Source organism: Diabrotica undecimpunctata, chromosome 11 (genome assembly GCF_040954645.1).
Source record: "Diabrotica undecimpunctata isolate CICGRU chromosome 11, icDiaUnde3, whole genome shotgun sequence".
NCBI classification, from domain to species: Eukaryota; Metazoa; Arthropoda; class Insecta; order Coleoptera; family Chrysomelidae; genus Diabrotica; species Diabrotica undecimpunctata.
Window position 1 is genome coordinate 9,175,214 of NC_092813.1, and position 17,101 is coordinate 9,192,314.

The 17,101-nt window shown below is 33.2% G+C and overlaps 1 protein-coding gene across 1 annotated transcript; it reads right to left on the reverse strand.

Moving 5' to 3' along the window:
- Positions 1-7,438: 7,438 nt before the first annotated feature.
- LOC140452646 (uncharacterized) lies at positions 7,439-12,868 on the reverse strand. Its single transcript, XM_072546965.1, has one exon. The coding sequence runs from the start codon at positions 12,866-12,868 to the stop codon at positions 7,439-7,441; it is 5,430 nt and encodes a 1,809-aa protein (XP_072403066.1).
- Positions 12,869-17,101: the final 4,233 nt, after the last annotated feature.

The following is a 17,101-nucleotide window of genomic DNA, read 5'->3' on the forward strand; positions in this document are numbered from 1 at the left end:
TCTGAATTTTTAAAAAAAGAAGTGGCCTACTTAGGTCATATTGTCACTCCAGACGGAGTAAAGCCAAATCCAGAAAAAATAAAGGCTATAAAACACTTCCCAATACCTGCTACAACGAAACAATTAAAAGGATTCCTAGGACTATTGGGATACTATCGGAAATTTATTAAAGATTTTTCAAAAATTACAAAACCCTTAACAATGCGACTGAAGAAGAATAACGAAATAAATATTAAAGACGCAGATTATGTTGAATGCTTTAATATTTGTAAAGATCTTCTTACAAATGAACCTATTTTACAGTACCCTGACTTTACGAAACCATTTAATCTGACAACAGATGCGAGTAACTTTGCAATAGGTGCAGTTTTAAGTCAAGGAAAAATAGGTTCTGATCTACCAATTGCTTATGCGAGTAGAACATTGAATGATTCAGAAATAAACTACTCTACGATCGAAAAGGAACTTCTCGCTATAGTTTGGGCTGTTAAATACTTCCGCCCATACATTTTTGGTCGTCGTGTGACTCTCGTGACAGATCACAAGCCTCTTCAATGGCTATTTTCGTTAAAAGATCCTAGCTCAAAATTAGTTCGCTGGAGACTAAAACTCGAAGAGTATGACTATGAGATTGTTTATAAAAAAGGTGCTCTGAACACAAATAGTGATTGTCTATCAAGAATACGATTAAATGCAAATGAAACTCAAGACATAGAACCCGAAACACCTCCAAATTTCTTCGACTATATAAAAAATTTTGATGAAACATTATTAGGAACTCCAAATAATGTAGATTCAGAGTCTTTGATTGTTGAACCCGATGAAATAATAAATGACCAAGATGCCAATGATGAAGATTCCCATGATAGCGACGGTGTTACAATCCATACAAACAAAGAAAATCCGATTACAGGTATACCTATATCAGAAAGCTCGGTAAACACTGGAATGAATCAAATTATCATTTCTCAAGTTAATTACGAACCAGCAGCACCATCTATTATAAAACTTTATGATAAAAAACAAAGAATTCTTGTACAATTCTCAAAAAATGACACTGAACGCGACATAGTTAAATTTGTAAAAGAATATATAGCACCTAAAGTTAAATATCATTTGTACTTCGAAGATCCTATATATGAAATATTTAGTAACGTCATACAAAAATATTTCAAATCTTCGCAATTATCTCTTATTAAATGCACCAAGAAGCTAATTGATATTCCACCAAATGAAATTGAAGAAATAATAAAAAATTATCACGAAGGAAAACAAAACCACAGAGGGTTAGATGAAACAGAAAGTAGAATAAAGGCCTTATATTATTGGCCGAATCAAAGAGCATCTATCCAAACCTTCATAAATGATTGTGAAATTTGCCAATTAACAAAGTACGACAGGAAACCTGTCAAACCCATGTTCAATATAACACCTACTGCAACTAAACCCTTCCAAATTGTACACCTAGATTCGATTACGTTGGAAAATACAAAATTTTTAACTATAATAGATTCTTTTTCTAAATATGGTCAACTATACAAAATAAATTCAGCTCAAGGCATTGAAGTAGCGAATGCATTAATCCGATATTTTACTCATCACTGCATACCAGAACAAATAATATCTGATAATGGAACCGAATTAAAAAATTCAGTTGTCAAAGAACTGTTAGAGTTACACAAGGTAAAAGTACATTTTATAAGCTCTCAACATCCAGAGTCTAATGGAATTGCCGAGAGATTTCATTCTACGATCATTGAACACGCTAGACTACTAAATAATCAAAAAGAATATAAAAATGACCATATTGAACATAAAATAAATTATGCCTTACTAGCCTATAATAATAGCATCCATTCAGTAACAAAAATGAAACCATACGAGCTGATTACGGGACATATAGATAATAATTCTCCTTTTGATATCAATATCGAGCAACAAGTTTTAAATAATTATATTTCAAACCATAAAGAAAAGATGAAAATACTTTATTCTAATATCAATAAATCTTTACAAAACGTAAAAGAAAAAGTAATCTCAAAAGCTAACGAAAAACGAGAAGAATTGCCTGAAATAATCCCCACTAAAATATTTGTGCGTAACAGACAATTCCAAGGTAAAACAAAAAATAAATACAATGCTGAAGAAATAAGCAAAATTAATAAAAAAAGGAAAACCGCGAAAATAGTTACTCGACATAAAAATACTGCCGAAAATATCCACTTTTCTAACGTCAAACGACCTAAAAGAAAACCTTACAAATTTTCAGGTTCCTCGCAATCGGATGCGCAGCAATCCAAATAAAAGATGTTACCCATAATCTAGGCATACTACCAATCAAATTGGGACCTGCAAAACTTCAAAAATCTAGCCACACATTTGTCCATTATTACAATTTAAATCCGCTTTTAGAAGAATATGATAGCTTAAATATACAATATGATCACTTGAAAAATAATCTTTCTAATTGTAAATTTTTTAATAACGAAACAAAAAATTATGTTAATCTAGCACAGTACGTCAAAAATAACATTGAGGAACAATTTGAAAATCTAAACATACATACAAAATTGCAAAGAAATAAAAGAGGTATAATCAATGGGTTCGGTTCAATTATTAAAGCTGTAACAGGAAATTTAGATGCCGAAGATGGCGAAAAAATTAACTCAATACTAGAACACTTAAAGACGAATGAAGCAAACTTGCAAAGCCAAATCAATAACCAGTATTCGCTAAGTCACGAAATTATCAATAATTTTAATGAAACAATTCAAAACATACAAGAAAATGAAATTAATTTAAAATCAAAAATTTTGGCAATAAAAAATATAGTAGACTTCCAAACAAATCTTGAAAACGTCAACTATTTAAAAGACATGTTTAACGAAATTATAATAACATACAACCTAATACTCAATACAATGGAAAATGTCCAAAATTCTATTACATTTTGTAAACTAAAAACATTACATCCTAGCATTATTAAGTCCAGTGAATTATATAATGAACTCCAAAAAATTTCATCACATTATAAAACACAACTACCCTTTGAAGTAAAATATGAAAACATTTTAGATTTCGAAGCTATTTTACAAATAACATGTAAAATAGAAAAGAACCAAATACAATATTTTCTTTCAATTCCTATTAATTATGAATCTAATTTCTACCTTTATAAATTATTACCAATCCCAATTAAAAGTAAGTCAGAATTTGTTATCATGTTACCAAACTCAAGATATTTATTAAAAAACGAAAAAATAACAATTCCTCTAAATGACATTTGTACTTATGGTAAGATCTTTCAATGTCCTGGTTATCTCCAAATCAACCACGAGCACTCATGTGAAGATGAAATTCTATTTCATGGCATCTCCACACACTGCCAATACTTAAAAGCGAAAATTCCATTAAACCATATCGAAATTATCCCAGAAATTAACCAATATTTAGCTGTCTTTCCTAAAGAAGAAAAAATACTCATTAAATGTGTAGAAGAGACGCAAATAAAAATCCTAAACGGAATTTATCTCATAGAGAACACACCATGTAAAATTATATTCCAGAATAAAGAGTTAACCTTTCAAGATGTCACATCAGGACAACCAATGATGATAAACGTACCACAATTAAATCTCGACATTCTTAAAATAGCACCAATGGAAATAACGTTAAATTCATTAAAACTTAAAGATATTCCAAATCATGAATTAAGACCCATATTACAAATTACGCCTGTGTATCACGTTCCAAGTATTTGGACAACACTATTGTACATTGGAATAATTATAACAATAATTGTTCTATTTAAAAAGAAAATAGCGAAAACAAAGAAAAACAATTCTACAAAGAAGGAAGAAGAAGGGCCAACAATCGAACTTCCACAACAGGCTTCGTTCTAGGAGAGGAGGAGTTATCGACCCATAAATTACGAACTAAGCTTTAATGAGGTAATGACCCAAGTCCAGTGAACTGAAGAACGCTGATTAAGACAACATACGTTCCGAATGTTATACTTTTAATATTATATTTCTTTCTGTATAAAAAATCATATTGTTAGTTAGTCTAGATTCTGCTTTTATCGTAGTTAAACCTATTGTTAGTATTTTGTGTTAAATAAATATTTTTTAAAAATATAGTTTTGGAAAACTCAAATATATTTATATATATATATATATATATATATATATATATATATATATATATATATATATATATATATATATATGTATATATATAAATCTTTTGCCGACACTGCAGGTCCCAAGCCCGGATAAAGGATGGTTTACAGGTGAGATTAGCAACCTGACTGTGGTAACTGTAGTTCGTTTTTTGTCATTTTTAGTTAATATATAACTTATGCTTTTTCTTTCTAGATCTTACTAATTTTTTATCCATTCTTGTGTTTGTTAAAATGATCATGCTCGTTAGATAGATCTTGTTCAATACTGTTTCTTTATCTTACTTTTCTTTCACTGTTGTATTTACCTCGTTATTTTTTCTTAGATCAGTAACAGAATATTCAGTCATTGATTTCTATTTTGCCTTCTGTTCTCAGTTTACTTTCCTGCATGTCATATAATGCTTTTAGTTTCTTTGTAACTGGTTCTTTTTAAATTGTAAATAATTTGGTACCCAATATGGAGCTCTGTGGTACCTGTTCATTGTTTTTTCTAGAATATGGTTTGCATTTCTCTTGCTATCTTTTCTATGTTTCACTTTTACCTATAATATCAGTCTTTACACCGGTTTTTTGTGGTCCTGGTTGTTTTCGCCAAGATTTCTGATTTATATTCATTGCCTCCTGGTAATCTGTTAGTATATGTTACTCTCCTAGGTTTTTCTTGAGGTCTTTTAGTATTCACAGTTTCACTTTGTGTCTCCATTCTCCTATAATTCAAGCTATCTACAGTATTTGTTTTATCGTCTACGTTAAGCTTATTAAAATTTAACAATTTTTTCTGACCCTTTTCTCTTGCTTCTTTTAAATTCTCTTTAAGTATTCTTATGTGGGCTTTTATCTCCCTGTACTTTTGAAAGTAACATTCACTAAGCTTAATTTTCCTTTTAGTTTTTTTCGATTGCCTTATTATTTCTGTTACTTTGGCACCACTTTTAAGTTTCAGTCTATAGGTCTCGTGTTATTATCATTTTGATTACCAACGTGTTTTACATCTATTATGTCGGTATTTTCATTTAGTGAAACATGGGTTTTAAATGAAATATTTTTTATGTTTCAGCATTCATGCTTTTTTTATTGCATCCTATATGTATTTATTTGTTTTTTTCTTAATTCTCTTTCTAGATTTTCTTTGTTTTAACTGTTCTTTCTCGTAAGCTTTATTTTCTGATATTAATGCTACATTTTAGGCTTCTAATTCTGCTTTCCACTTTCATTAGCTGGATCTAATTTTGCATTTTATCTTTTTTTTTGGTTTTATTCAAACATCTCTCTTCTCCATACGATCTAATTTTTTACTTATTTTTTTCATAGTTTCCTATATTTTTACTCAAAGATACAAACCTCTCAGATACCGTTAAGAGCTTTCTCACATTAACGCTTCTTTCAGACGGACGGTATTTTGTCGCTGTCGTGCAGTACTGTGTCGTACCGTGGATATATCGTTGCCGTATACGACAACGACAAAATATCGTTCATTTCAAAGAAGTCTAACGGTTCGGAAGACTTTGCTCTTATTCAGTCTTATAGCGTAGTACTTAACTAACCTTACCACACTCACTCTCGCGGATTTCTCTTACAATTCGGCAACGTCACCGTTTATCTGGCTAGGTTTTCTGATTTTATTGTTCCTTTACTGTCAGTTGTCAATTTGAGATGCCCACTTACTTTTTAGTAGTTTACATTATTTTTATATGTTTGCTTATAGTTTTACTCACGATTTTATATTCACTGCACTTCTTCCTATCTCGATACTGCTTTCTATATATATATATATATATATATATATATATATATATATATATATATATATATATATATAAATTTTTTAATTATAACTATTTTTCGACTTTTTGTTGAAGCGAAATAATGTTTACGTATTTCTACACACACACACACACTGTTGCCAAGTCCACAACGAAGGAAAATAGAGAAAAGTTAAATACGAAAATGGAAGAAGACTAGAAATTCTGAATCATACTTCTTATTTACACGAAGGGAGATTAAACACTCCCTTCAATAAACCATAAAATTTACAAACTAATTCCAAAGAGGAATAACACTTGTAGATGTCGTTTTTCAGATATTACCAGGAAATATTCACCGTCACTTTATTTTAGATATTCAGTTTAGTTTTTTAGTCTTTGCAGAAAACAAAAAGCTGTTGGTTTTTACTCCTTTCCTCAGGACGACTGTGTCGAGACACGTTCTTAGAAATCTACAATTTAAATTTTTAAAACAGATGTCATAATGCAAAAAATTATTTATACTAACATTATATAATCAAAGCATTAATTGTTAAATTGTGGAAAGCCCTAATGTCAGATATAGTGTCGCCAACCCATTAATAACGGATGACTAACAGTAATTTTAAAGTAAACTTGTTATTTTTACAAATTTTAGCTACGATTTCGTCAACCAATTTCCTCAACCAATCAAATCTTGGAATTAGTTATACAGCATTTATTTATTCGTCTGTGGACTATCTGCAGAAAAGATAAATAAAACTCTAAAGGGAAACGATGGGGTTATTTCCACCGTGCCCGTAGCGCACCAAAACCCTCGTGGCGACCTGTCTAGTGTTGTTACAGGATTTTGTTGGAATAGGTAGCTGATTCGTTTTATACCTCTTGTGGGGGTGAAAATTATACGCAACACTTTTCTTAGCCGTTTATTTGCTTCCACAAATCTTTAGTTTACGCTAAACAACTTAAACACTTATCACTAAACTAAAACTTAACTTATTTGCCCTTGTGTGGCACGGGGTGTGAGAGAGAGAGAGAGAAACTTTTGCGACTTGTGTGATTGACAAACTTAATTAGACTGACTTTTTATTACTAGAGGGGGCAAAGGGACGAGAGGTGTGCGGGCAGAAGAGGTGTCAAAAAATGCTGACTATCGTCTGGTCTTCTTTTACTAATAGATTTGATATTTACACTACAGAGGCGGCGTTAGATTAAATTTAAGTAGTAAAGAATTAGTTGGTTTTCCAACATACTCCCGGGCCTTGAAGCATTGCTTCAAATAATAAAATAATTAACGACATAACAAGAGAAAACAACAAGAGAAAACAACAAGAGCAAAGTTACTAGATTAAAAGAAGATGAATTCTACTCTATTACTAATTCTAGAGCATACTTAACAATAAACTATCAACTAAACATAGAAAACATGAGTAATTTTACTGATTTCCTAAAAATATTATACTTAGTAACTAATCAACACATTTTACAATACACTGTAACATTTACCTAATATTTACACAGAATACTCTTCTGGCAATGGACACAATTTTGTGATAGGACGTGTGAAAGTTCCATCCTTCGTTCTGATATTAACAACACGAACCTTGCCATTATTGCCATGGAAGACCTCAATCACTCTGGCAAGTGGCCAATATAAGGGAGGTGTATTATCTTCCTTCAACAAGACAAGATCATTTACCTTAATATCTTTATTTGACGTGAGCCATTTGGGACGGTTTTGCAACCTATTCAAGTAATCTGTGCTCCATCTTTTCCAGAAAAGTTGTTGGATTTTTTTGCAATTTTCCCAGAGATTTAGTCTAGAGGAGAAAATTTCACTTACATCGGACTCCGGGAAAGAGGTGAGTGGTTTGCCTATTAGAAAGTGACCAGGGGTGAGTACAGAGAGATCACCAGGCTGATTGGACATGGCACAGAGGGGGCGAGAATTGAGAACAGCCTCTATCTGGGCTAATACAGTGGAGAATTCTTCAAAAGTGAGTGTTAGATTGCCAATGAGCCTGTGGAGATGGTACTTTGCACTTTTTATTGCACTTTCCCATATCCCACCATGATGTGGAGAGTGAGGAGGTATAAATTTCCATGTAATCTCAGAAGAAGTGAGAAAATTCTTTATTGAATTTTGAGTATCTTGGTTCCGCAAGAATTGTGCAAATTCTTTCAACTGATTTTTGGAGCCAAGAAAGTTGGTTGCATTATCAGAAAATATGACAGAGGGATTGCCACGTCTACTGATAAAACGCTTGAGGGTGAGCAGAAATGATTCTGTGGTGAGATTGGAGACAAGTTCCAGATGGCATGCTCGAGTGACCATACAGATAAATACAACAATATAACATTTGGTTATAGGAGCCTTACGAAGTTTTGAAGTTTTGAGATTGTATGGTCCACCTAGGTCTGTTCCAACATTTGTAAATGCTTGCGAACACACTAGACGTTTTCTTGGCAAGTCTGCCATCAGTTGAGATGCTGTTTGAGCCTTAAAACGAAAGCATATTTTACAACTGTTAATAATTCTTTTGATCTCCCGCAGAGCATCAAGAGGCCAATATTTTAGTCTGAAGTTGGAGATTGTACATTGCGGACCAGCATGACACAATCTGATATGCTCCCTTCTTAGCATGAGTTTCACTAGTTGATTCTTAGAAGGCAAGAGAAGAGGATACTTTTGGTCAAATGGTACAGAGGCATATTTTAACCTTCCACCAACTCTCAACATTTCATGTTCATCCAGAAAAGGGTTCATGGACAAAAGGGATTTATTTGTAATTGGCCTTTTAGTTTTGAGAAGGGAAATTTCTTGTGAAAACGAGTCATCTTGTATGAGTTTGACAATTTTGAGTTCAGCTGATTTGAGTTCACTTACAGAAAGATTGTTTGAGAATTTTTCTGATGGTTTCCTGGTATTATGAGCAAATCTTAAGCAATAAGCGATCACTCTTTGTAGATTTGTAAATGAAGAGAATGGTCGAATGAGTTCATCTAGGAACGAGGAAGAGACTTGAGCATGATGTACAATCTGAGATTTTCTTTCCTCTGGAACGTGATTAATTTTGTTTTTTGAGTTGAAGAGGGTAAGATCTAAATCAATTTGGGATAGAAAATGTGGACCATTAAACCAGAGTGCACTGTTCGGAAGTTCTAATGGTGATATACCTCGAGACAGAATATCTGCAGGATTTTCCTTGGATTTAACATACCTCCAGATAAATTCTGAGTTTTGTTGTATTGTTGCAACTCTATTGGCAACAAAGGGAGTCCACCGTAAAGGAGGTGATTTTAACCAAGCGAGAACAATCTCTGAGTCACTCCACAAATTTATAGAATCAATCTGTGGGATTCTGATTTTGAGGGTACTAACAATTCGTTGGGTGAGTTTTGAGCATATAACAGCACCCATGAGTTCGAGTCTGGGAAGGCTGACAATTTTGAGTGGAGCCACCCTGCTTTTAGAGGCGATAAGAGCACAAGAGAAAGTGTTGGAGTCATAAATAACACGAATGTATACACATGCAGCATATGCATGTATGCTAGAATCTGAGAAGCCATGAATTTCAATTTTTCTAATATTTTTATTTTTGAAAAAACATCTAGGAATTTTGAGTGACTGCAAGCATGATAGACCTTGAATGAATTTGAGCCATTCTTTCAAAATTTCAGAGCTAAGATGGTCATCCCAATCAATTTTTGCAAGCCAAATTTTTCTCATTATTAATTTTGCAATAATTACTACCGGAGCAATGAGACCTTCAGGGTCAAAAATTTGAGCTATCAGCGAAAGAACTTCTCTTTTAGTATAGGTGGTTTTAATGAGTGATTCTTGTGAGAACCGGGGTACAGAAATTAAGAATACATCTGAATTGGCATTCCAGTAGAGTCCTAATACCTTGCTATTACCATTTTCTGGAGCTATAACATAATTTGAATCATGAGAACGAGAGGAGACATTTTCCAAAAATGTTTGAGAGTTAGAACACCATTTGTGTACTGATATTCCTACCTTGTTCAATAATTCTGTGATTTCAAAATAAGCCTTTAAGAGATTTGTTGGGTCATCAGCACCATACAACATGTCATCCACATAGCATGCATTGAGGATAGCATCACTTGCAAGAGGATACGATTCTTGATGAGTGCGAGCTAACTCTACTAGACATCTACAGCTAAGAAAGTTGCCACAGTTAGTACCATATGTTACAGTATTCAACTGGATGCATTGCAACTCATCTTGAGGGGAGTTTCGCCAGAGAATATTTAGGAGATATCTTTGAGTGGGGTTTATGAGAATTTGCCTGTACATGTGCCTGAGATCAGAGGTAAAAACATATAAAAATGTTCTAAAATTTATGAGAGTATCAATTAGTTCTGGTTGAGTTTTATACCCCTTCAACATAATATCATTGAGTGAGACACCGGAGCTTGTTTTCATGGAACAATCAAACACAACACGTAATTTATTTGTGAGCTTTTCCTCACGAATAATACAATGGTGTGGGATAAAGTATTTATTATCTGACATTGGGTTTGTGAGTGTGAGGGGTACCACCTTTGCATGACCAAGAGAGAGATATTCTTGTATGAAGTCCTTATACTGGGTATAAACTGTGTTATCCTTCACAAGTTTCCTTTCTAGATTGTAGAACCTCTGTTTTGCAGAATAAAAGGAGTTGCCTAGTCTTTTAGGCTCTGCTGAAGAGCGTAGTGGCAGATCCACTTGAAACCTACCTTCGGGTAATAACTTTGTAGTGGTTTTAAAGATATGTTCAGCAAGTTCATCATCCTGACTGAGCATGGGACTTTCAGGGAGTTCTTCAACCTCCCAAAATCTTTGAATGAGTGCATCTAGAGGTTCAGTGTTATTCACAGAATTGATACAAAGAGAGACCTGAGTTGAAAAACAAGAACTTTTGTTATTATCTGAGATGTGTAAGGGATAGTTGGGAATTGACTGTGAAGGTAGTCTTCCTTGGAAAATATATCCAAGATGTGTATTTTGCAGTATAGGGCCATTTCCAAGTTTTATTATTCCATCTGTTAACAGATCACAATATATGTCATTGCCCAACAACATATCAATTTTACCAGGTACTGAGAATGAATGATCTGCAAGGTTTATATCATGAGGTATACTTAAGTGAGACCTACTTATCTTTACCTGTGGCAATTTACATGTTATAGTTGGCAGTACAGCACAAGATACATTAAATCCATTGTGTGTTGTTCTAAAGGGATAGATAATGAGGTCTATCATCTTGTTTGAGGTGGAACAAGATTGAGATAAGGTAGAAATTTTAAGTAATCTATTATAAGAAGGAAGACCTAGCCTATTTACCAATTCTTGGGTTATAAAACTTGTCTGGCTGCCATTATCAAGAAGAGCACGAGCATGTACTAAATTTTTATCTTTGTCCACTAGTGTAACAAGAGCTGTAGCCAATATTACTTCATTTGTGAGCGAGAGTGCAGAGAATGACTGAGTTACATCTTGTGAATCAAAGCTGTGAGAATGAGAGTGAGCTTGAATACCTGATTGAGCGTGTTGAGTATCATGAGATGAGGTATCTGGTTGATTAAAGGGTGTATTATGTTGAAAGACATGTAGATTATTGGGCCTAGTAATGTCTTTATTAGTGCTATTATTAGACCGAGAATGTTGAGAGTTGTTTCCGTTAAGAGAGTTGTTATCATTTCTGATAATGTGAGCTTCTGGAGGAAGAGATCTTTGTGTAGCAGTTGAGTACTGTACATGATTGTCTTTATGAAGGAGTGAGTGATGTCTTCCATGACAGATAGAACAAGTTGACTGCGAACCACAATTTGCAGTAAAGTGCCTTGTTCCCAAACAATTTCTACACAATCGCCTTGTGTTTACAAACTTCAGTTTTTCCTGGAGAGATGAGCTTTTAAAACCATTACAATTATAAATTTTATGATTTTGAGAACAAAACAAGCATCTTAAATTATTTGTTTTATTTTCAATATTAGAGAGATGTGTCACACGTGCATGACTACTAGAATTAGATTTTTGAGTCTGAGTATTAGAGCTATGCAGTTTCTCAAGGATTTCACATTTTTTTTCTAAAAATGTAAAGAGCTGTGCTAATGTAGGTATTTCCTTGGAACCAAGTTCATACTCAAATGCCTTATGAGAGTTAAAATCTACCTTTTCTAAAATTAATTCAATTAAAATAAGATCCCAATGCTGAACTGGAATCTGCATATTACTGAGAGACTGCATAGTTTGCTTTATATTAGTCAAAAAGTTTCTAAGTGATTGTGGTGAGCATTTAACTAGAGATGGAATTTTCAATAACTTTTTAATTAAACTACTAACAATACGTGCTTTATTATCATACCGTTCTTTTAAAGTGTTTAGAGCAATATGGAAGTTAGTGTCAATAACTTCCAAACTTTTAATTAATTCCAGAGGTTCACCACTGACATGAGTTTTTAAATATATTAGCCTTTGTAAATCATTTAAATCAGGGTTTTCAATTACTAGAGTACTAAACAGTTGAATAAAAGAGTTCCAATCTGAAAATTCACCTGTGAAAACTTTCATTGTTATCTCTGGCAGTCTTATTGAATGTCTAGCGCCATGACCTTTTGAAATATTGAGAGAATCTACATTACTTGCAATTTCATTAATATCTTTAATTTTTCTTTGAATCCCTGCCAGAGCATTAAAATATTTACATTCTACATCATCCCTATCTGAAGATTCAATATCAGCATCTTCAGAGCATTCGATCTGATGTTGAATTACTTCATACTGTTGAAAATAGGATCTCAGTTGCCTTTCCCTATTTTCAAAGTGCAAAATATCAAGTTCTGAGTCTTGGTTAATGTTAAACCAATTGAAAATTCTAGTAATACCTGCTTTTAATACTTTTCTTTCAGTTTTTAATGTGTCCAAAGCCATTTTTAAAAGAGACTGATATAATTCTTATAGATATAGAGTACAAGATACAAATTTATATATTTATATAATATATAAACCCATATATACACACAGATCACAACTATAACAAATTATATAACATATAAATTACTATTTTGAATCAGTTTTTAAATCCTTTTATGAGTTTAATTTACTAATATGTAAAATTAAAAATTTCTAGAGTCTAACCTTTAATAAACAAAACAAAACAAACCAAAACACAACACAACTGTCAACAAGTTCACACCTGTTGTGGACTCCGTGGCTGTGTTCGTATCGTCGAGAGTGAAGCGTAAGAGAGAGAGATCCGCTTACCTTGTGTGTATGAGAGCAATAGAGTGTAGATACCTTGTTGATTGCTCGGTGATTCGACAATCAGAGTGTATACGAAACTTGAAATGTATACCGACCATGTACCATGTGCTGCGTAGAGAGAGAGGGAGAGAGAAACTCGTGATGTGGCGTCACCGGCTTTTAGGCTTGAATTTTAATTTTTCCTTTTTTCTTAAATTCACTTTCCACAAGAGATCCGGCTCGAAGGACCATAAAGGGAAACGATGGGGTTATTTCCACCGTGCCCGTAGCGCACCAAAACCCTCGTGGCGACCTGTCTAGTGTTGTTACAGGATTTTGTTGGAATAGGTAGCTGATTCGTTTTATACCTCTTGTGGGGGTGAAAATTATACGCAACACTTTTCTTAGCCGTTTATTTGCTTCCACAAATCTTTAGTTTACGCTAAACAACTTAAACACTTATCACTAAACTAAAACTTAACTTATTTGCCCTTGTGTGGCACGGGGTGTGAGAGAGAGAGAGAGAAACTTTTGCGACTTGTGTGATTGACAAACTTAATTAGACTGACTTTTTATTACTAGAGGGGGCAAAGGGACGAGAGGTGTGCGGGCAGAAGAGGTGTCAAAAAATGCTGACTATCGTCTGGTCTTCTTTTACTAATAGATTTGATATTTACACTACAGAGGCGGCGTTAGATTAAATTTAAGTAGTAAAGAATTAGTTGGTTTTCCAACAAAACTCTTTAATTTTTCTTTGACAAAGACAATTGTGGAATGGATAGAAATGGAACCATTTTTGGGTTGTTTTCTGTTAGCTGTAAAAACTCGTATATTTGATTATGTTTAGTTTCTGCAACTTGCAAAAAGCAGTTAGAAAAACGCAGAGTCAATGATTAATAATACAATTTACAGAGTTTAGATACGCTTAGAAGAGGTAACAATCTTTAGCAAGAACATAAATTCAGAAAGGCGCTTCACGTCGCCCCTCACGATGGGTGATTTCATCTCAGCAAGTCCTCTAGCATGCACCATTCCATAAAATAGGATCTACGATGCCGCGCTTTTAGTGGGTATGCCTAGAAAAATAAAGGCCGCGTCCACCAAATAGCAGGAACTCTCTGATGGTGGGAAGACTCATATCTCAATTTTTACTGGAATTTCCGTATCAATCGAGGTAATTTTGTTGTATGTTATCCATTACCACACCTTCCAATGCAATATGTTTCCTGATATCTTCATTTCTTATCATCTTTCCCTTCGAAATCCTTAGCCTTAGACTTCTTGCCAGAGTCTCATAGATCTCAAACGTTCTCTTCTTAGTTATATTTTTATTCCAGAAAATTCCAATAAGGTATCCTTGAGCTTTTCTGGCTTGAGTTATTCTGGTGTTAATTTTCATTCATTCATTCATTATTTTATTAAGCTTTACAATCTCTAGGGATTACAGCTAATGCCATGGCGTTCAAAATCCCATGTTTAAATGAGACAGATTATTCCTATATGTTATTTATAGCTTTCTGTGTGTCTTTGCTGCTGTCGTGACTCTTTTTCATTTCTTCCTGTTCTTGTACAGAACTCTACAGTCTTTAACATTCTTTGTTCTTATATCATCTTCTACATAGTGCATCCATCTTCTTCTAGACCATTCTCTACACTGGGCCATACTGGTATCCATTTAGTTATCCTTCTCAGCATATCGGAGTGTGGGCGTCTCTGTATATGTCCTATCTATTCTAAGCGAAGAGATTTTATGTATCTGATTAGATTTTCTCCCTTTAATTCTTCTTTAATTTTGGTATTTGTTGTTATTCTTGTTTCTCCCTCTCTTGTTACATTTGGGCTCAGTATCGTTCTCATTATTTTTCTTTCAAATTTAAGTGGGCTATCTTCCTCTTTCTCGTTAGTCGTCGTTGTTTCCTTCCTATGTGTAACAATAGGTCTTATTAAGATCTTATATAGGTTTATTTTTGTTCTTATACTTAACGGAAATTAATTGTCGATCTCCCCAGTTTGAACCTGTTCTGATATTTAGTATTTTCTTCTGTGGTAATTTTTGTTTCTTCATTATCTTGCACTATTTGTCTTACATCTTCATCGCAGTGAGTTTGTTTCGTAGTGAATAGCATTTTTTCATAATAGTCTCCTCATATTATCCTGATCTTTTTATCTTCAAATAGGGTCTCTCCTTTTTGGTTTTTTAGTCTTCTTGTTTTATTGCTAAGCGTATGTCTGACTTTTTTGTAAAATTGTTTTATTTTATGATTTTTTCTGTGTTTTTAATACCCTGTAGCTTTCGATTTAACCATTCATTTTTCTTCTCTTCCTTTGCTACGTTGGCTTTGTTTGTCGCTTTTTTGTATTTTGTATTTTCTTTTCTATTTTGTTCTGATGGATTTTTGATGCATGTAATTCTGGCGGAATTTGGTGTTTTCTCTGTTTTGCATTCTTGATCGTACCGGCCTTTATTTCATTTTGTTGTTTTTTCTGTCCTATTGCTTTATGTGTTTCATTTATTCTTCTTTTTAATTCTTGCCATCTTCCGTTTATATCTGTGAGTTGACTCATAAGGTTGGATATATTTGAATTCATCTGTTGTTGAAATTTGTCTCCAACTTCAGTCTCTTCTAATGCTTCTAGTTTCCATTTATTAGAGTTTGTTTAAGCTTAATATTTTTTCCATTTGAGCGCTCTAATGTTTATTGTTCTCAGAGAGAGATCCGTGTCCGCATTTGCTACTACATTGGACCCTAAGATCTAGCCTCCAGTTTTTTTGTACTAACTCTTTGGTTGCTAGGACGTCGTTGATTTGATTTTCAATGCTAGATGGATGGACGCCAGGTTGCCTTAGAATTTCTTGGATGCTTAAATTTTGTCAATATTAAAGTAATACTTAGTGTTGCTATGAGTTGACAGATTCTGTGGGCATTGTCATTTATTTCTTCGTCTAGAGTTCCATTTTATTTTTTGACTAGGTCTTTCAGGTATCCTTTTTTCTCCCAGTTGTGACTTTGCGTCTGCCAGTATCAGTACCATATCTTTTTGGTATTTTGTTGTATACATTATTTAGGTATTGTTGCAATAGAAAATGACGTGTCATATGACTCAAAACTGTAAACATATTGATTACTAATATTCTTTTCATTCAAGTCTTTTCTAGATCATATACCAGCCGGCAGAAGCCGCTATAAAAAACCAGTCTGGCGTAATCTTCCAGTCTTTTCGCCAACGGTCAGGAAGGCCGACGAGTTTCTAGACGTATGAGTCCCCCTACGATATAAAAAAACCTGCTTTGGATGGAAGGTCATCGATTTTTCGCCGTAATTCCAGAATAACTGTATTTTATATATATATATATATATATATATATATATATATATATATATATATATATATATATATATATATATATATATATATATATATATATATATATATATATATATATATATATATATATATATATATATATATATATATATATATATATATATATATATATATATATTTCTTTGTAGTACCAATTGACTTCTGGACGAAAAGTATTCCCATTTGGCATCCGTGAATATTCACGGGCCACAATATACAGCGAATTCTGTTGCGGTACCAATTGGCATCAATCGCTGTTGCGGTTTCTTTGGCATCGATTGGCTTTGGACCTTTAGCATCCATTGGTTTATGACTCAAGTCGACAATAATACCTAAAGGTTTCGGTGGAATTCTACCTGAGTCAATTCATCTGTTCAGTCATTGTAATATTTTGTTGTCGAAAAGGATGTTTAAAAATTTAACTTGTTAGAGTATATAACTCTTTATCTATAAATTGTAGGCAGGTAGTTATTGCTTTTTTCGAGATTGAATATTTTTCTTTTAAAATTATGACAGCTTCAAATTTGATTTAATTTGCTAAATACTTTTATTTTA